The following is a 21,593-nucleotide window of genomic DNA, read 5'->3' as shown; positions in this document are numbered from 1 at the left end:
TGCATTTACTATGCATACACACATTCGCAGACTTGCTCTGCAAGTGCAGCAGCCCCCAAAAATGAACACTTGTGGGCTGACAGTGACTCATCAAGTCTCTGCACCACATGTCAGCACTTCATCAACACACCGGTGCCCAAAGGACTGTGAGTCACTCAGCGTTTGCAGTTTATTGAACATTTTCTGTCTCAGTTATTCACAAAGGAGCAGAGACCTGTTTAACTGGCATATGAGAACTGCTGCAGATGGCACTGAGGTATGTTTTACCATTTGTATGATGGTATTTATTTTCAAGATGCCCTTTGCTGCCAGTACATCACCTGCAATCTGTTTGTGCTCCACGCTGTAAGTGTAGTCATATTTTATATCACACAAAAGTTCTGTATGAAAAATCATTTGATTTCTCAAGTCTCAATGCTTCATGTAGATGTGTGACGTCCTCGCTTCCTCACTGGTTTGGAAATAAAATTATTTTTATCACCAATTTCATGGATACAGTAAATCCAGTGCTAACTCTGAATGACAAGGGTTTTTTGGGGGGGAATTTCATAGACAGAAATAGCTACAGGATGTCTAGAGGGAATTACTGCTTTTATCCTCTCTCATGGCATTTTTGTTTCCTATATATTTTTGTTTCCTAAGCTATAGTATGTAACCTGAAATGTAGTAATAAGAGCTTTCCATAGGTCTTTTTGCAAGTACAAGCACAACTAAGCATGAGATTGACCAGCTGCACCATGGCAGCTAAAATAAGACTAGAAGGAAGCAGAGTAGGCTTTCAAAATAAAAGTTGCACTACTTCGGGGGGAATATACAGTAACACCACACAACACCGCCAATTACTATGACACTATCAACAAAAACTGAACATTAAAGGCACTTTATAGAAGAACTGAACAGATGTGTCAAATAAAGTGGACACTAAGTATAGTGTACAGTACACTGATATTGATAAAAATTTTAAAAAGAGCCATGTTGAGATAATTTTAGTCATAAATAAATAACTATACCATCGGTTAGTGAGACAGTTTTTATTAAGTTTATTAGCCAGAAGTTGCTCCCAAAGGCCAATAAAGTATAAATGACTAAGTATAAACTTGGACAAATTTACTAAGACTTTGGCTTAAAATGTGAATTGCAGTGATTCACTTAATCACATGTTGAACCACAGGAAAATAACTACTTAAAGATAAATGTATTCATATAACTATCTCCTCTGTCAAAACTGTCATTAACTCCATGCCAAGCCTGATATATTTACAATCGATCAGTGGTAAATGAACCGCAATTATAATAGTGCTTTTATAGCAAAGTACTTCACAATGTGCCTTTTCATTTGATGGAGGGAGCTGGCATTCATGGTGCTGGCCTTTGAAAATAATCTGAGCTCAGTGTTTTGCTCAGTGACACAGCTGGAGATTTAAACACCAACAATTAAAATCATGTGATTCATAGACACCCTGTAAAGATAATGTATAAACAGATAATATTTAGGAACCCTGCTTTTCTGTGTGAGTGAAATTTAAAAAAGAGTTTATGGGCATATCATCACACTAGGCAGTTTTATTCACTAGTTAGTGATTGATTGTTTGTCTTTCTTTTGCTGCCTCAAATGCATTTTGGTGAGAGTAAGGCATTAGGTTTTAACTGCACTTTCACCAAGCAGGCTAATTCTTAAATTTGTAACTGATAACAACAACAAGACATCTGAAACATGATGACTAACGGCCTCAAGTGGACAATAATTTTGTAGCTAACATACTACAAAGATCCTGAACCACCAGATGTGACGCCTTGTATTTTATGTTTAATATATGGTTTTGTGTAAAATCATGATCTGAAAACCACTAGCAATCATTCAGCTAAGTTAAAGATGGACCTCTGATCACTCCACTCGGAGTGAATTAGATGTACAGAGTAGCATAAAATGGAAATTCTCCAAAACGATACCTAAGTGTGGTATTTGAGTAAATGTACATAAATACTTTCCTCCACTGGCAATTTAGTCTTTAAGAGCCTATACGTACAGTAGATTCTAGTGGTGCAAGACAAGGGAATTTACTCCAAAACCGGCCTTTTTTAGGTATTTGTACTTTAATGGAGTATTTTCTTTTCATTCTGCTTTATACTATAGGCCACTTCTGTTACATTTCAGGGGGGAAATATTGTACTTTTTAGTCCACTACATTTATTTAACATAGTTTAAAGGCTAAACATTTGTCGATCTCATAAAACATGCCTTATGATGCCTGTGAATTATGTCTGAATTATGCCTTATCAGAAGGCATCTGGACATAGTATTTTTATGTAGAAGATATTTCGCTTCTCATCCAAGAGGCTTCAGCAGTTCTGTCTGACTGGCGGTGAGCAGCAGGTACTTATCCCACTGGGTGGTGTTTCAGTCCTTCGAAGGCCAACAATGTCCTCTAATGACTGAGTCGTTGGGGTCTGGTATCGGTGAGAGTCGCTACCTGCCTTTGAACCTTCACATGTGGACTAACGCCTATTGTCCTGGTGTGAATTCGGGTGGAAATGTTTGGGTAGAGATTTCAAAAGAGAGTTGTAGATAGATGACAAGTGAAAGCCTCCACCTGGGTCTAACCTCACCCCAGACTAGGTTTACACCCTTTTGGAACTCTGTTTAATCACTACCTACTTCCAAATTAAGGGGTACTTAAATAGGCAGAAACATGTTGTGCTATAGGCTCCCCTGTGTCTCCAATAGTTGCCAACCTGTACATGGAAGAATTTGAGGACAAAGCCCTGTCTTCCTTCACTGGTACAGCTCCCAGCCACTGGTTCCGCTACGTGGATGACACATGGGTTAAAATCAGGACCCAGGAGGTAGAGGATTTGACCAAGCATATCAACTCTGTGGATGACAACATCAAATTCACTCGTGAGGATGCCAGGGATGACTGTCTGGCCTTTCTGGATTGGGAGATGTGTTGTTTATTCTTTCATTATTTTCTTTAGAGAGCACATGGTGCCAGTTTGGACAGCGTTTTCATTTGTCTCCATACCGTGTTCAATAAAACCACAAAAGACAAACCAGGTGTTCTCCTCCTTGTTGAGCCAGGTGCCGGCACACTGCTGGCTAGTTAACTGTCAAGTATAGGACAGGGTCAGGCCAGCTCCTCTCAACCGAGCCAGCGGTCGTCACAATATCAACTCTGTGGATATCAACATCAAGTTCACTTGTGAGGATGCCAAAGATGACTGTCTGGCCTTTTTAAACTGTGTGGTTCACATAGGAGGGGAAACACTTTGACCTTGACAGAAGCCTTAAGGTGGAAGTGTATCGGAAACCTACACACATGGACCAATACCTTCTTTTTGACTCACACCACCCACTACAACGCAACACTACGACCTGGATGACTGAGAATTTGCACGGACATCTCATAAAACATGTTATAAATTAAGATGTTTATATGACTGAGGCTGAAACTATTAATGAATTAATCAATTTATCAGCAGAAAATGTACAGCTATTTTAGTAATTAGTAATCATTTAAATCAATAAAGTGCAAGAATGCTTCATAGTTCCAGCTGGAACACATTAACACATAAGTAATAATAACCTAATAGGCTATACTTGTACTCAAGTAAAGGGTCAGAGTTCTTCATCCACTGACCTGACTGACCTGAGAGTTGCTGGCAGTTTGAAAATAAAGTAGTACACAAACCTCCAACACAAATACGCTATTTGACTAATTTATTCTGAAGGTTTTATAACAGGAACTTCTGTAATAATGTGCATGACTTTAAAATGGCATGTCGAGTACCAAACTGCCGTTAACTCCGCCTCCTCCCTTTACCTGAGAGACACCTGAGCGCCCGTCTTACCTGTCCTCACAAGCATCGTGGTGTTGGAGAGCAGCAGGCCGGGGAAGCAGGAGCGACTACGTGGGAATCTTTATCTGCGATGGCGGAATCTCAGCTGATGTGCATGGACGATGAGCACGTCAACGAGAAGATCCAAGAGTCTAGACCGGAGTTTTACTACAGTGAGGAGCAGCGTGCGGCTCTGGAGCAGCTGCTGAAGAACGGGGATGGCGCCTTCAAGATGCGGCTCAAAGCGGACAACACCAAGGACTTCCTCTCCGCCAGGGAGGTTAAATGCATCCGGAAGACCTTTCAGGAATACGACACGGACAGTGAGTCTGAGTCCGGAGAGCATGAGAAGGGCAAGGAGTCCTCCAGCGCCGACTCCGGGGTCCACTCCACGTATTGGCCCCAGATGTCCGACACTAAGGTTCCGTCTCTGGACATCGGCTGGCCCGGCAGCAGCGGCCTGTACAAGGGGGTGACCCGGGTATCCGTGTACACCCATCCCCCCAAAGAGCCCGGGCCGCACATCAAGGAGGTGGTGAGGAGACTGATACAGGAATCACACAAGGTAACTAACGAGGAGGCTACACTCACACTACCCATTAACAGCGCTCGCTTCATGAATATGGGAATTTTTGTGTGTACATTTTTATGTTCAGTTTAAACTGTTTATAGCTTAATTTAAAAACCTTGCACCCATACACGAATCCCCACCAGCCTATTAGGCTGCTCAGCTTGTGTGTGTTACTTTATGGGTTTCCTGTGAGAATCCAGTGGACAACTGAATGAACAAGTGAACAAACCTCATTCAAACCCACAAGTAGACATTCTGTTCTGCTTTAAGAGCAGTTTTGAAAATAAAGCTGGATGTGTTATTTCCCAAAAACCTAGTTTATATGTACATTCTGCTACAAAGCCGCCGGTGTTAGACCTGAAATCCACAGGTAGCCCTATACCAACACATTCATAACATTCAACCGTACTGTATTGTAATATATATGAAAATAAATTAGTATATAATAAAACTTATCAGTGGTTTTATGCAATGTATAGAGAAAAAAAGCCCCTAACCTACTTGGCCCATAACAGAGTAATTGTTCAGAAATATTCAAAATGATTGGCTACAGGCGATCACATGACTATCTCCCATTGAATGAAAGAGACAAAGATCCCCAGGCTGAGTGAAACTATGCTGTTGTCACTCTACAGTGTCCTGTGTCCATGAGACAACCTCTAATAAATAACAGTATAATCGCTTTAATTGCCCAAGTATGTTATACACATAAGGAATTTGTCTTCCGTGAGAATTGAGACAGCTCACACACACACACACACACACACACACCAGTGTAGGCTCTAAACATCATGTCCCTACAAGGTGCTGACCTGGCCATTGGGAACAACTTGGGGTTCAGTGTCTTGCCCAAAGACACTTTGAAATGTGTTGAAATGTGGAATGGTGAGAACGGGAATCGAATCGCTGCCGTTAGGGGACACCTGCTCTGCCTCATGAGCCACAGCCACTCTCCTGTTTAAAAGTTTTAATTTAACCTAGACAAGTAATACTTTGATATTTATTCTTTTACAGGTAGCCTAAATATGAATGTTATTGTATATATGCTAATAATCAATGAAGGTTAATATAAGAAAAACACAAAACCCAAAGTGTTATTGCATCTGTTCCTAAAGTGACATTTGTGATTGTGATGTGTGTTTTTGTGGTGTAAATAGAATGCAGTAAAATCTGAAACAGATAATGAAAATACACAGTAGGTACCCACAGGTACTCTCACCCTCCCCTCAAGCCCAGAGAAAGTGTATACAACTGTCTTATGGCTAATTTAAGTTCTAGTAAATACATAAAAACATCATATACCTATTTACAGAATACTTATAAAACCTATTGCATATGTAGGATTTTCCAGGGAAGGGTTAACCAAGTCCACAGCATTAATAATAAATCCTTATCAATGGGAGAGTCATGTACAAGTTTTAACAAGCTGACTCACATGTGGCGCAGATGGAGAAAGTAGCTGTAAATGTCAGCTGCACATCAGGACTTGCAGCAAACAGATAAAGGCTTACCGGCCTCACCCACAACCCTGCAGCCCAGGTTAGGGCTTGGTGCCTAAAGGTATAGTACTGCAAGTCTAGCAAAAGAATGTTTACATTTTGACCAGCATATATACTGTGCAAATCCACAAGTCGTTTCTATTAGGATTTCGTAACCATGTCAAGAACGTGAGCCATAATACCGGTAGACAACAAAACTGCAGCACAGCCAACATTTGTTCGGTGTCCTCTCACATATACTGCATTTCAGTGCAGTAAACTTCACAATATAGTTGTTCCCATCGAAATAACTATCTGGGTCTGTTGTCAGACAAATTAACAAGTATGAAATAGCTATTGAATAATGGCCCATAAACACTCTTAAGTTGCTGCGCTGCTGTGATAAAATCCAAGTTAGAGACACTCGCTGGACCGGGTTAGGTTTTCGTTTACAAAAGCCCTGTTTAAACACCAAGCCGGACATACTCCTGCCTGTGAGACCGGTTTTAGTTGGAGCTTTTTCAAAGTAGCCATACTGTGGATGAATAATTGAACATAGTTGGACACAAAATCTATTAAATCTCTTTACTCTCCATGTACAGTCACATACTCAGAGCCCTGACAGTTTATTTAGCTGCTCTCATGCTACATCCTTTGAGGTGACATTAAACATCTAATCAGGGAATGTGCCGAATACTTGAGAGAGTGCTTCTACATTTCAAGACCCTGAAGTTCAAGTTATCACCCCTTTACAGAAAGGCACGTACACACATACGTACAAAAATTATGAAAGCAGAAAATGAGTCATGAGAAGGAGCCCAGCTGTATAATCTATGTTACAATGCGCTGTCTACATGACAGCTGGAGAATTATGTTGTTATTTCTGGTTTGACTGGATTGAAGAGTGACAGCAGCACTGCAGAAAATGTCTGTATTAGCAAGTCATTTATATTCACCTGCAGTTCTGAAGAAGTATACAGGTGCCACAAGAGAACAGCTTATATCAGCATGCTAACATGCTCACAATGACAAGGCTAACATGCTCATGTTTATTAGCTATAATGTTTACTATGTCCATCACCTTAGTTATGTGTGGAAATAGGTTAATATTTGCTAATTACCACTAAGCACAAAGTACAGTTGAGGTATGTGGTCGTAAAACAAAGTATTGGACAAAGTGGAATTTGTACTCGATGCTCTAGAATAAAAATTAAAGGAAAAATTTCACATTTTAGGAAATTTGCATATTGGCATTCTTGCCGACAATTAGATGAGAAGATCAAAACGACTCTGGTATTTGTCCAAGAAAGAAAGAAAGAAAGTATCTGTCCATTATATATAAATAAATTCATTCATTCAGTCATTTTCTACCGCTTAGTCCCTGAACGGGGTCACGGGGGTTGGGGCCGGAGCCAATCCCGGCCGGCAATCGGGTGAAGAGAATAGTTTCAATATTCTCATCTGTCTCTGGGAATTAAAGTGAAATTGCCTGTTTCCCAAAACAGACAACTGTTCCTTTAATAAATCACCAGAGTTTCTAGAAGTCACCCTGAGGCCGACAGATGTCAAGGTGATACATCTAATAGTTGTACAGAAAATTCACTGAAAACCACAAATGTCCAGCTCATGGTGGCACTAGAGGACATGTCAGAGGGTCTATTTCAGTCCAAAGTAACCAATCACAAGGGGAGTAGGAACATCTGTTACAGCTGCCATCTAAGACTCCAGAATAAAACAGAGAAAGGTTATCCTTACTGTGGTGGAGTCTATGAACAATCTTAAATTGAATAAGGTTAAGTCAATTGATCTTCTCTAAAATTCCTCCATGAAAGAATGTGCATTTTATTCTCTTGATCTTCCCTGATCTTATTTATTGCTGAGCAGTTAGGTATAATAAGACTATAAAAGATATAGCCCCTGGTTGGCATCAAGTCAACGCTTGAAGGACGTGTAATTTAAGGGGAGTTAGTCAACTAAATCTTAACAAAGTTTTGTGGTTGAATGTATCTGAAAAGTCCAAGTTATTTAAATCAAAGTATTGTTGTTCAAAGCTGCAGAACTGGTCATTATTGTATAGGTCCTTAAGTCATTGCAGACTCCTACGAGCCAGATAAGAAAATCTGGCGTCCATTTTAGCGGCATCTAATTTGGCCCCAGATCTTCAGAGCGCCAATAACAATGGGAGATGAGAAGCTGCTGACATGTATTTTATTTAGATGCAGGCACAGTTTACTTTCACTGATTGATGCCATTTAGGATTCTGTTGAACTGTTGTGACACAGAAAGCTGTCTGTCAGGAAAATTTATTTGCAGGCTGTTGGATCACACTCAAATATGTAGACACGAGCTGCAGTAAGGAAACACATGATTACTCTGTAAACTGATCTCAAGGAAATAAAAACCCAATGTTGCTGTAAAACACTCTACTGCACATAGTCATCATGCGTTTTACAGTGGTGGAAAGTCAGCTAAGTACATATATTCAAGTACTATATTTAAATACAATTTTGAGGTATCACATACTTTATTAATGTTTATCTCCTGCTTTTAAAACTATTAGCAGGGCATGATAATTGTAGCCATTTTTGTTCTGCCATGAGTCAACTTTAACCATCTGGAAAAACCAGTTCAACTGAAGTATCAACCATTAGTGGGTCTAAACATCATGTGCTTACATTATGTATCACATACTGTACGTAATGATGTGTTAATGTTTTGTTTTCACTGTGCTCAGTGAGAGTCAGAGTGGTGAAAATATTTATTTGTCTTAATATTGTTGAGTCAGGGTTGTGTCAGGAAGGGCATCCGGCGTAAAACACGTGCCAAATGTCAACATGTGAATCGTGCTGGGTTTGGCTGCTCACCCACCCATAAATAATGAAATGTAACATCAGTAACATGCACACAACTCGGTAATCTTTACCAACCTAGATGGTTTGAGACATTCTATCATACACCCTGTATTCTGCTATAATTGAGTACATAGTTCTGGCACTTTTAATGTCTTCGGGTGTCTTACTGTGTTTTTAATATTTGTTTATTGCTATGCTGCAAAAAGGTTGAAAGGTCCAAACTGCTGTTGTGTTTCTGTCTGACTGCATTTGAAACCAAACCTCTGTGCTGTTCCAGGTGGTGGCCATAGTCATGGACCTCCTGACAGACCTGCAGATCCTCCAGGACCTTCTGGATGCATCGTCACGGCGCGGGGTGGCCATCTACGCTGTACTGGAGGCCAGTGGAGTGTCCCACTTCCTGGATATGTGCAATCGACTGCAGATAAATGCAGTCCATTTGCGGGTGAGGAGTGAGCTTTGCAAACAGTGAACAACCTGACAGACTGCTAACAAAGGGTGGAGGCTCACTAATACAGTTCAACATTAGTGGGTCACTGCTGTCACTGTAGTAGACGATTATAGTCACTGCAGAAATGATCAAGGATTAAAGTGTGTCATGTATCATATGTCATGCCCTTCAGGAAATTCCTGACAAGGGGACCCAGAGGTGATTCATCCGGTTCTGATACAAAGTCTAGTTTTATTACCCACATGGACAATATTTGATGGCTTATTAATGGTTATGAAATATTTTACAAATAAATTATAGATCAGCTAAAAACCATTAATAAGAAACACCTTCGGGTTGCCAGATTGTCTAAAATCCTTCTCTCTTCTACTACGCTTTGTCTTTCTACAGCCGCTCTTTAATTTATTAGTGAGCCCTCAAGGGAATAATAACCGCTCTACTCTAGATCTCATAAAGGTTTGATCCATCCAAATCACACAAATCAAAAATGTAACATGCAAATAGTTTCGGTTTTGTTTGCCAAGATTTTCAGATCTTCGTCTTTGTCTTCACCACAGCACAGTGGAGCAGGAAAAAAAAATCATTTTTACAGCTCAAAGCCCTGTAAAACTCACTATGACCGGACCATTGTTTCTTTTTTCCTGGAGAGGTGTCCAGAGTTTTTAATAGGAACTATTTTCTATCAAACAAACAAACAAACAAAAAAATTCAGAGCATGGACATGGACACTATTTGTACAATGGAAGTGTTACAGTTTTTTTCAGAGATCATATATGTCAGCATTTTGATCTCAAAACATCTGCAAAAATACAACTATTCTATTGTATGTTTTCTTTTTTGTGATTTGGGTAGACAGTTTAACCCCTAGGTGCACAAGAGGTCATTTGACCCTACAATCTACTGCAAGTGAGTCAAAAAGGACCTATAATAAAATAGATAATGGATTTTATATAGATTTTTTGTCAGTAATGAATACAGGCTATTCTCATAATGCTGCTTAAAGTGATTAAATGAATTCCAAACTTAAAGTAACATTTTCATAATCAAATGTGTACATATTACAGTCTACCTCTATAGCTGCTTCTTAGCTGCTTAGTTATGGCAACAGTTCATTCACATCTGTGGTCATTTTAGCAAGCTAATGTTAGCCAGTTATAGCTATATAGTCAGTAATTTAATCATGTGTAACACTATGACCCGGATGACTGTGAACTTGCATGATCTTACTGTGTAAAATGAAGGGGTAGTTTGGCAGCCCTGTTAGCTACATAGAAAGTTAATGAAGTAGCTCAACTATCTGAATAAAAAAACATCCACATCGAGTCATCTGAAAACACAACACATTTAGTGTGTGAAAGCTAGTTGATGAGCAGAGAAGATGAAACAAGTACAAGTAGAGTAAAATAGGTAGCTGCAAGCAATGGATAAATAAATGGCAGCATCAATAGAAAACTTGAATTAATCACCTCATTAATCATCTGAGAAAAAATGTTGAGAGCTGCTGGTCTTCAGTACATACTGTATATTCCTTAAAGAAACTGATAAAAAGGAAAGACCCCTGTGACCTTCGTTAGGAAATGCAAGCATATAATTTTTAACCCACACAAAAAAATATTGGTTTTGATATTAAACCCTAAATTTAAAAAAGGTAAAAGTGATAAGTAACAATTTTCAATGGGGAGTATCGAGCGTGATTTTTGAATATCTGAACTATTAAATGCTGAAATACACTCTAGTTGCGTTCTTTTTGACCTTATTATGCATCTTACTTTTTCAAATTAACATTTAATAATGTTGTATGCATTGCAGAACCTTAGAGATGGCAGTCGGTGCTCATCTAGATTAGAAGTGAACAGCCGCTCACTGAGCCTGGCTGTCATCCTATCCCCACAGGGATACAATATCCAGTCTTATCTGCTGTATGCAAGGTTTTCTAGCTCCAGTCTGGTCTAACTGGGGCACTGGAGTCCCTGGCTATAGTGGCGTCAGTTGATACGGCTGTGAAAGGCCTTTTCAGGATGCTGGGCTCTGTTACTCTTACTTCTTACAAATGAACATTCATAGCTCCTGAGAACAGAGCCAAAGTACGTAACTGGATGCTTTGCCTCCATGCCGGCGCAGGCTGCGGAGACTCCTCCCAGTGTGCCTACTCAGTATTCACATCTCCTTTTCTTTCTGCTTCCTATCTCTTCCCTCAAAGTAAACACACAGTATGTGACTAAAGGGTTTGGGTTTTATCTTCTATGTCATAAGAGCAGTTTCACTTGGCGTCAGTCACATGCATTATATGGCAGGGAACATTTGATAGCTGTGGCTGGCTGAGTTTACTCAAGCTTACCTGTGTGATGCTAAGCCTGGTGAAATGTGTAATTAAGTGGGTGTTTCTTTACAGAATCTCCGTGTGCGGATGGTGAGAGGTGCGGGGCTGGCCTTGTCGTTTGGAAAACTGCCAGGCTCCTTAAGCTCCAAATACATGCTGGTAGATGGAGAGAAAGTCATGTTTGGGTCCTACAGGTGAGAATGTCTCTGTGAAAAACCAGCAACACTTTCAGTTCACACATCCAACCATTAACAGATTTCTGTAGGGATTTTAACATCACATAGAATTCAATTCAATAGATGGACTCACAGTAAAGTGGAGATACAAACTCCTGACAAATACTTGACTCAGACTCCCTGTAAAAATAAGCTGACTTAAATGTTTTGGATACAACATGAAGAGTGAAGCTCCTGTGTACAACAGCTTGTTGGTCTTACCTGGTCCTGGTTGGTCTTACCTGACCTAGGTCAGCCTGTTTGGCAAACCATGTGACCGCATCAGCGCTGAAGCAGCTTTCATTTCATCTTATAAACACCTCAGTCATGCACTAAAGTCAAACCTGGAATGACTGATTCAAGCCAAGTGAAATGAGCACATGTTTTGACTTGTGTGATACCTAATTATGAAAGTTTTCTGTCAAGTTTTCAAAGCTTTTAAGCTGTGAACAGTCTCTTACTGCTTCTTCGGGTGGCCCTGTTAAAATGCAGTATGAGAATAGTATCAGTCTTCGCATCTAACTCTTGGCAAGAAAGCAACTACATTGCTTTCTAAATTTCCCAAATTATCTAACCAATCCTTTAACAATTCATTTTTAAACATGAGTTTACTTTTATACTACTATTTGGTTTGTTCTCCTCTTTGCTCCTCCAGTTTCACCTGGAGTTCGTCTCGGTTGGACAGGAATACGATCACGGTGATGTCAGGACAGGTCGTGGACTTCTTTGACAACGACTTCAGGGAGCTGTATGCCGTGTCTGAACAAGTGGACCTGTACAAGGAGTTCAGCATCACCAAGCCGCCTGTTGCACCCATAATCAAGCCAAAGGTGGAGCAAAGCAGGCCTCTGTCCATCGCCACATCTCGCTTTCAAGCATCGGTCGGGGACTCCAAACAGACTGATCTGAAAGTGCCTGCACATAAATACCACAATCCCAAGTACTCTCTGGTTTTTGGGAACAGTATTGGCCTGACACGTTCCCTGCAAGACCTTTCCACTCCAAGCGACTCGCTGACTAGTGGACTGAGCCAGAGGAATGTCCTGCAGAATAGCTTCCTTCGTGAAAGTATGAACAGCAGGGAAATGGCGGCACCAGCTTCCCCCCAGAGTTACAGTTCACCTGCAGAGGAGGAGGATGACAAAGGAACAAGAAGCTTGAAGAAGCCTCCAGGTTCAAAGAAACAACGCAGCTCCTTGAGGTACTTCTTAAAAGGCAGAGGAGCCAATCAGAGCACAGAGATGATACAGGAAGGTGTGCGGAGTCCCCAGAGCCCCTCCCCCACATGTAAAGTATCAGAGACAAACGGTATGGCTGGAAATGAGCTGGAGGACTCATTTGAGATCTTGGAGAAACCAGGGCCATTGAAATCCAAAGCCAAGAAGTCCTTTAAGCTCAGTCAGAGAAGTATGTCCATGCAGGCCATCAACGCAGGAGACGAAGATGGTATGTCACCAGATTTCTGTAATATCTCAGTGTTTCTATTTGTTTCATCATGATCCAAATCAGGGCTGCAACTAACATTATTTAATATTTTCTGGATGAATCAATACGTGTGTGATAAGTGAGTTACACTTTTCTGTGTGACTTTCCACCATATTCCACTGAAATCTGCTGCTTTTTGAGTTGCCTGCTAAACACACAAAAATTGTAATTTTGAAACCCATCATATAATTCAGGAGCTATTAACCCAGCATGTGATTCTGTATCTGAAGATTTTTGATACTCACAGCTACAAATAGAAATCAGTTTGTGTTTAAAGTAGCCATAATCAATGTTTGTTGTAAAAAAAGAGGAAGGAAAAGCTCTAAAATCCCCTTGTACACTACCTGCTCAGCAGAAAATAGCAGATACACACAGGTAGAGACTAGCTGGAGAACATGGTGCAGCATTTAGCAGAGCAAGACCCACATATATTTTTTCTTTGTGATATTAATTTGCCTTTTTAAGGTTTTTATTTCTTACTGTGCTTTCTTTCTTTTTTGTTTCAACAGAATTCAAAAGCCGCCGGCGGCATTACAATAAAAAGAATTGCATCCAGTCATGAGATGAAAAACAAGAGGGCATTGGGGTTATAAAGAGCACCTGGAGGATCTGATGGTTAAACATTACACACCAGCTGAGTCCCAGTATCACCTTATGTCGCCATGTGATGTGTTACATGTAATGAGTGCAGGCAATGTCTCTGGCCCAGTGTACCAAGTCCTTTGCTTTGCCTTATGAGAAACACCACTAACAAGATGTTGTTGTTTAACTAATCATGTGAGGGAAAGGTCCTACACAAATTCTCTTAACTTTGTAGCCAAAGTGCTACTGGAGGGATATTTCATTGCCATTGTTTTTTTTTCTGTCTTTTGTATTAAATTATTCTACAGTGTTGTTTTTAATACGTTACTTTTTACTTTTTACAACTGGTGGTGTGGATTATGACATGCCTGCGGTTGCTATGGAGACAGCAAAAGTGATGAGCTGTGTTGTCCCTGAGTGTTGTCTCACCGAGGACCCTGATCAGAGCGTGTCGTACAGGCTGTGAATAACACACGCTGCGTTGAGAGGCCGCGTGTCGACAGCCCTGCTTTTTCAAACTCTGTTGTTTCTAAGCCTGTTTCTGCACGCCTTATGAAGACCTTCATGTTTGCACTTCTGGACTTGGTTTTTTATCCAGGTGAAACTGGCAAGGATTAAAAATGTGAATCTTTGAGAACCACTTGAAATTATTATTTTTTTTGTAATAAAATTGGAATAAAAGACATGAAAACGGTTTAAAAAATTGTGCTTGTGTGATTACATGTCGAGTAAAATTCAGTGTAAATCCAAACATCTTATAGTTCAGTGAACTCCTTACCTTTATAATCCTCAGCTCAAATCGTTCCAGGTGTACAAAGAAAGATTTTGATGTTTGGACAAAATACCTGTCAGAATAACAGTGCAGTTCAAACACCGGCACAAACATTTTTCAAAATGATCATACCGTCAAATCAACACTGCTTTAAAAGGGCTCAGTTAAAGACTGAACATTATCGCCTTCATGAAGGAAGATTTATTGCCGGACTGTTGGATTAGACTGCATTAACTTGAACTAAATAGGTGTATCTGATAAACTGCCAACAGTGTATATGTGGTGTTAAAGTATGAACTTCAACTTGTCTATCCCTGTAGAAATCCTGTTTAACATCTCCAAAGCATGTTTGTGTTTTTTTGTGTAACCAACTTTGGCACAAAAGCTGTGATAGCGGGTGAGTTGGCTGCACTCTGACGTTTTTACTGCATCCGTAGCGCTGAACCATTCCTCCAGCGTTGTTCCATTCATTTAACAATTATTCTGCTGGTAGCTTCACATGAAATAATCAGATGCTTAGAGTTCCAGAAATAAAGCTGAAGTTTTGTGCCTTTAAACAATTTTTTGGCTGCACTGCACTGGTTAGTAAAGACAAAATTCACCTACACTAAGTTTCAGCAAGAAAGAGAAGAAAGATGTTTCCAAAAATGTCAAACATAGCCTTCGTAGGGTTAATGATTCTTAAGGTTTAAATATGCCTAATCTTCCATTTGCGGAGGGCCGGGTCCTCTTTACTCAAACATTGCTTTACCCTCTTGATTTTTCCTAATTTTATAATACCTAATATGTCTCTGAACCGGAGACACGCTTCAAAGTTCTGCTACATTCATTATATTTGTAAAAAAATGATTAAATATGCTCTGTGATTCATGCTTACAAGCCTTTTTCCAGAAGGTCAGATGAAAAATTAAGTGAGGCCTATTGACGCACAGAATAACCAGGAAATAAAGCCAATGCCAACAAAACACAAGGGAGTCAATATCACACCCTCCCATGATGCAAGAAAACACTCTGAAGAAATGTACCTCACAAAAAAAAGCACGGATGTTTGTTTTATTTTTTATTTTTACCTCCTTCTTTTGGTGTGAACCTGCTCTCAGGAAACCACAACTTTGTAAAACAGCATCACACATGCTTATAAAACAGGAAGCCTTTATGCATCCGATACTTTCTTAATCTGATAAGAAGGAATATTAATCTGAAAAGTACTAAAAATGACAAGATAAAACAAAATTTATCAGCCCCGCACATCATCATTACGGTAATAATATGATGATAGCATTTTGTGGGTGACATTTAAAGTTCTTATTTGAGCATGAGCTTCCTGATAAAGGAAGTGAAATGTAGCAATGATTTACCGCCATCTGCTGGAGAAACAGTCACACAAACATCTTTAGAATAAACCAGTTTATTTTACAGCAAATAGTTTGGTTGTCTCTTCAGTATAAAAGCATTAAATTATACATACAATAATTTAAAAAACACTGATATTAAAATATGTTCAAACAAATAAAAACATAATATATTGTACAACTTGTGCAAATTAATATTTTAAGAAGTTGAATAGATTTTTGGGTGGCGTTTGTGCTTTTACATTCTATTTACTGTATATCAATTTAAGAACTGACATTTACAGGAAAGAAAAGGATGTTATTCACAAGAATTGATGAGTAAGCAAAGTAAGAAATGTGGAAAAACCTGACAGCTCATGGTCTGTGGAGTTTACCCTAAATCCTAATATTTGGGGTTTTTCCCCTCTCCTTCTAAAATGTCTCTGTTCAAGACACCCAGAACAAGTTTAACAAAGTGCTACATACTCTTCTCCTACTGATCCAGTTAGCAATATTTTATCAAATTTTCCAGCTCGAACTCTGCAGATTAAAGTGTGTGAACAGCAGATTGAGGCTGATTTAGAATTGTTTGAACGGGGGGTAGCAAATGAAAACCAAATAAACAACTTAACAAAATATTTTGACATGAAATACAATTGATAAATAATTGTTGTTTGTCACTTCAATTGGCCTAGAGCCTTAGAAAGGTTATGAGACACTGATCCTGTGGACACAGACATACAGAATGTCCTCCACCACTTCAATAGATGTGATGGTCACAGTGGTCATTTTTTGTCTATAGTGGTCGTTTTTGTGTCTGTGTAGTCATTTTGCATTACTTTGTTGTTAATTTGTGCCATTTTCTGGCTCTTTGTGGTCATTCTGCTTTATTTTGTGATCGCTGTGTGCCTCTTTGTGGTCATTTTGGATTTCATTCTAGTCAATTTTTTTCCTTTTTGTGATTGTTTTTGTCTGTTTGTAGTTGTTTTGCATTGCTTTTAATCCATGCTATGTGATTTTGCATTGCTTTTTATCCATTTTATGTGATTTTGCTTGTTGTTTCGTCTCATTAGGGTCATTTTTGCATCTCTTTTTAGTTTCTATTGTATCTGTTTATGGCCATTTGACTTCCCAACATGAAATTTCATGTATTAGTCTCTGGGCCTGCACCCAGCAGGCCCATTCAGTAATCTGATGACATTAACAGTCTGACTCCCTGCTGTACCAGCTTCTGACTCTGGGACACCAGGGGAAGTCTCTGCCCTGTAGGCCGTCTCTAGCCCTGCCTCAACAGCAGATGTGTCTCCGTAGGAGCTGTCAGCCCCTGACGTCAGAGCAGTAGTGCACACAGTTTGCACAAGGAATGTGAAGACTTTACGCTGCAAGCGACAAATTGTTCACTTTTTTTTTTCATTTCACATTTTAACAGTTGTCTCTTCCTAATTTCTACATTTATATGAAATGCTATGTGCTTCAGTTTTGGCTTCATTTTTCCTGAACGGTCTCTGTTGTAAAAGTCACAAGATGATTTATCCATAAAAATATCCAGAATCCAACTCAGATGGTGTTTCAGTCCTATGAGGAAGTGTTGCTAATGACCCTCCTTTTACGTAGACACACCAAGTCATAAAAAGGGTCCTTGGTGATGCTTGTCCTGTAGAAAAGAGATTAAGTTAGAAACTGAGATCATCAGGAACAGCAGCAGTGTTAACAGGGGTCTTCCTCCCATTTAGCCGGTTTATAGACTCAGTAACCACCCCATCTAACTCACTAATTAATATATCTTGTTTGTTTAATCTGCATAAAATCTGAAGGTTAAAAAGATAATTTGATGTTGCACTATTTCTTGCCTCTAAGCTGTTGCCAGGAAACCAACTCAGACTCTAAATTACCGGTCCCAGCCAAGAAATTCTCTAGTTCATGACCTCCCGTATAATTAAGCCGCACTTTTAGATTTGATATGGTAAATATGAAGGTTTGGAGACTAAGTGAAACTCTTCTGGTGATCTAAGGTCACTTGTTTTAACTCCTGATCAGCTTAGTGCCAGTGTAGGCTTTGACAAATACTGAGGCACATGACCTCCCATGTGTTCTCCACAGGAACAGCAGCTCTCACCTGATCGCCTCTATCCAGTTGTCCCGTTCTTCTTCACTGGCTGCGCTGAGTTTATAGGATTGGTGTTTGCCCTGCACCACTCTGCCTTTGTTCTCCGTCTTGCAGGCCTTGATCTTTTGTCCTTTGGGGTTATATAACTCCAGACAATACTGTTAAAATACACATGTAGCACAGTTATGCTTTCTGTTTATTTTAAGTTTTCTGACAGCCTCATGACTCACTGTTTTGAGAACTTGGGTCAGAAATTCATTTAGCAGCTGCTGCATGATTCATTAAGTTCTGTGGCAGCAGAGACTATGTGCAAAGAAGCTCATTGCTCCTTTATATACTGTGATACCAAACTTGAATGGTAGTATACCGGTTTGCTTGTGTCCTCTAGCTTCCTGACACACAGGTTCTCCAGAGGAATAATCCCAATTGGATCCTTATCCTGTAGAAGAATATTAAGACAGATTAAACCTTTCAACCACTAGGATGATGTTTGCAATTTCTGTATTTTGCTGTTGGAAAGGTTATCGAGCAGCAGAGAGACAGAAACCCACTGTGGTGTATTCAAAGTAGTACAGGCAGCTGTCTGTCAGAATGAACCACCTCCTCTTCCAGGTTTTAATGCGGCCACCTGCAGCAAAGAAAACAATAATGTAAGGAAAACAGGTTCACTCAGTTGTAATCTCCACCGAAAGCCTGTAATCAACGCTGAATTTTCCCATGTTTTTTAAATAGGATCATCTCACCGATTTTAAGGAGCCAGCCCTCTCTGTCTGGATTAAAAAATGTCAATGTGAGGTCATTCCCATCATCCTCTGGGATTTTGAACGGCTCACTGCGGATGCTTGTGTACAGTTTCTGGAACACATTTCAAGAAAGAGGAGGATGTCTGGTTCAATATCAAATGCAACTGTATTACCTTTCAAAATTATGATTGTCCTTAAAAACTGATTTAGACAGAAGAGGAATTAAAGCCCTCTTAGTTTTATTTATTTATTTATGTTTTAGCAAAACCCACAATGGGTGTTGAACATTTGACTCAATGGTTAATAAACTTTGCAGTAAAAGTGTCCACAATGAAAAAAGGGTGATTTCTGTCAGAGTGAAATAAAATGCAATGAAAATCCAGAAGTTTGGAGAAAAGTAAATAAAAATATCCACAAACTGGGGATGAATGACATGAAATTTCCTCCATTTTTTATGCTTTACATATACTGTATATGTATAAGCTGTATTTTAGTCTATAATGTTGACAAATTAAACATTTTTAGCCAACAGTTATTATATTGGCTTAGTGTTAAGATGTGTAAAAACAGTAAAGTTACATATAAGTAAAATATTTCCCTCTGAAACATAAAGCTAAACATGTTTGAAAAGCTGACATTTTGGAGCTTTTGTAGAGATTCCTGAGGGTGAATTATAAGAATTCTGACCATTTCTCTTGTGCCGCCACCAGGTCAAATAACTACAAAACTGCTGACACTGTCATCAGCCTCATCTGTACTTTGTGTAAGTGTTAAACAGCAAACATTAGCATGCCATGCTAACATGGTAAATTAAGATAGTGAATATGGTAGACATTGCAGCTCATAAACCTTCAGCACATTAGCATGTGAGCATGCTGACATAAAAATGTACAATATAAAGAGTGTAGAACTGAATATATCCCTCAAGAGGAAAAGTAGGAATATTGCCAAATGGAAATTCTTCAGTAGACCTCTACCTCAAAGTTTTGCTGAAGTAGCCTACACTGTTTGAGTGATTGTATTTCACCGAGTTTTTTCATAAACATGAATTTTTCAGGGTATTATGAAAAGGGCATTAGGACTCTGGCATTAGCAGCTGACCGTGAGCAGCTCGGTGGGCAGGTCTTCCCCATTGTTGATTCCTCTGTTCATGGAAACAAAACGCTGCAGACTGGGTTTGTCTTTCACATTGGGGTTGTGGAGACTCGTGTTGAGCATAATGATGGCAAAAGACAGGATGTAGCAGGTGTCTGTCTCACACACACACACACACACACACACATACAGAAAGCCACAATGAGTTTCCTTCTACACTTCAGCTGCATAATTTGCCCTCATTAAAAGTAACAGGTTTCTGTGAGAGTTGCCTCGGCAAAAAACTTATACTGACCAAAGATCTTACTGTGAAAAGAAAAAGTGTAAGTTGATTCTTCTTAACAGCAAATAACTTATCTTCTAGAAGGTTTAGAAACAATAATAAAACTTTTTATGTGGCAGTCTGAGGAAATGAATCAGAGAAAACAAAGTGCTTTGTGCTTGTACCTGTGGACTGGAAGACCCCTGGGTTACAGCCACAGTAGCGAGCTGCAAACGCCTCCATCATCCTGTCAATTTTCTGAGCTTCTCCTGGGAGACGAAAGCTCCACAGAAACTGCCTGCAAAATGGGACGTAAGGAGAAGGAGGAGGATGTTCAGGTCATCAGAAAATAGAAGTCAGACGTAGAACTGTTGCAACATTTCATGCTGACTTTATTGCTCGTATGCATGTGAAAATGAGTTGATGACACAAACCTCAGCGCCTGTACCAGATTCAAATCTGAGAATTCATGCAGACCCACAAATGCTTTCAGTATCTTCAGATACATTTCCTCCCTGTGTGAGGGTCCAAGGAAATAGAGATGAAGAAAAAAGAAAATTGATTTATTTAAATTAGAACATAAAATTAAAGGCTGATATAATGTTGATTCTCTCAAAACAGTATTGCTTTTTTTGGCAATATCCATATTACCTTTCTTTCTGAGAGTTAAATATATATAAGATAAAAATCACAAATGAGCTAATTGCTGTCTCTTGGCTGTTCAAGCTAATACAATGTTATCTTACTGATCATGTTTGTTGTGTAATAATTATTGTGCATTGAGCAGTGTCACTCTTGTCATATGATCCTTCTCTAGACATTGCAAACAAAAATAGAGGAGGTTCATTTATTAGATGACAGACCCGCAGATGAAATGGTGAAATTCTCTTACAGCATAATCTTAGTAGAGAAACTGAAAAACAGATGTGTTTTTTCATATTGAATTAAATGGAAGCATTCATATAACTATTCATAATGATTTGATTTGATTTTGATTTGATTTATTCTTTCAAACATGTAACGACAGTCAATATGTCAACACATATAATTTCACACATATCCACAAATACATTATCAATTTGCTTATACCTAGTACATGCTTGAATAGAGTAGGAAGAAGTTAGACTTATCCAGTCCTACCCCATAACATCATCTTACCATCATTGGTTTGCAAGCAGTATTACTACATAGATAATTATGTTCTACACCACGCTAGTGATATACTAAAAAATATTACAGACTGTTAACATTCTTACATAATTACGTACTTTGCTAATTATCTTCTACATCACACAAGTAGCAATAGTACATAGTGTTAACATTCATACACCACACCCACAGTGTTACAGCTGATTAATCATTGAGCCTGTTCTTGCCCATATCTTGATTGACACGTACCTTTATATTTATGTTTAAACTCCTCAATTCTCTTACTGTTTTTTATGTCCACACTTAAATTATTCCATAGTTTTACCCCACTTATGGAAATACA

General features: G+C 39.2%; 2 protein-coding genes across 2 annotated transcripts in view; one reads left to right on the top strand and one right to left on the bottom strand.

The window, feature by feature from the left end:
* The first annotated feature begins 3,851 nt into the window (after positions 1-3,851).
* fam83fa (family with sequence similarity 83 member Fa) lies at positions 3,852-14,423 on the top strand. Its single transcript, XM_020604839.1, has 5 exons — positions 3,852-4,402; positions 9,016-9,183; positions 11,582-11,703; positions 12,380-13,170; positions 13,719-14,423. The coding sequence occupies exons 1-5, from the start codon at positions 3,929-3,931 to the stop codon at positions 13,769-13,771; spliced, it is 1,608 nt and encodes a 535-aa protein (XP_020460495.1). The 5' UTR covers positions 3,852-3,928; the 3' UTR covers positions 13,772-14,423.
* A 1,657-nt stretch (positions 14,424-16,080) lies between these two features.
* LOC109962816 (cytohesin-3-like) overlaps positions 16,081-21,593 on the bottom strand; it is a 10,692-nt gene continuing 5,179 nt past the window's right edge. Inside the window, exons 6-13 of the mRNA XM_020604842.1 lie at positions 20,536-20,616; positions 20,287-20,399; positions 19,846-19,994; positions 18,745-18,856; positions 18,553-18,629; positions 18,369-18,440; positions 18,011-18,159; positions 16,081-17,548 (exon numbers count right to left, since the gene is read on the bottom strand). Of these exons, the coding sequence (XP_020460498.1) occupies positions 17,470-17,548; positions 18,011-18,159; positions 18,369-18,440; positions 18,553-18,629; positions 18,745-18,856; positions 19,846-19,994; positions 20,287-20,399; positions 20,536-20,616 (832 nt within the window). The 3' untranslated portion in view covers positions 16,081-17,469. The remainder of the gene's footprint in view (positions 17,549-18,010; positions 18,160-18,368; positions 18,441-18,552; positions 18,630-18,744; positions 18,857-19,845; positions 19,995-20,286; positions 20,400-20,535; positions 20,617-21,593) is intronic.

Source organism: Monopterus albus, unplaced genomic scaffold (genome assembly GCF_001952655.1).
Source record: "Monopterus albus unplaced genomic scaffold, M_albus_1.0 scaffold68.1, whole genome shotgun sequence".
Lineage (NCBI taxonomy): Eukaryota > Metazoa > Chordata > Actinopteri > Synbranchiformes > Synbranchidae > Monopterus > Monopterus albus.
The sequence above is the reverse complement of the archived record's forward strand: the minus strand, read 5'-3'. Positions and strand labels throughout refer to the sequence as shown.

Excerpts from the sequence above, each read along its gene's own strand:
- fam83fa (XM_020604839.1), top strand. The coding sequence starts at position 3,929 with ATGGCGGAATCTCAGCTGATGTGCATGGACGATGAGCACGTCAACGAG. Across the intron at positions 9,184-11,581 it reads TAAATGCAGTCCATTTGCGG|AATCTCCGTGTGCGGATGGT; the intron begins GTGAGGAGTGAG and ends GTTTCTTTACAG. Across the intron at positions 11,704-12,379 it reads GTCATGTTTGGGTCCTACAG|TTTCACCTGGAGTTCGTCTC; the intron begins GTGAGAATGTCT and ends TTGCTCCTCCAG.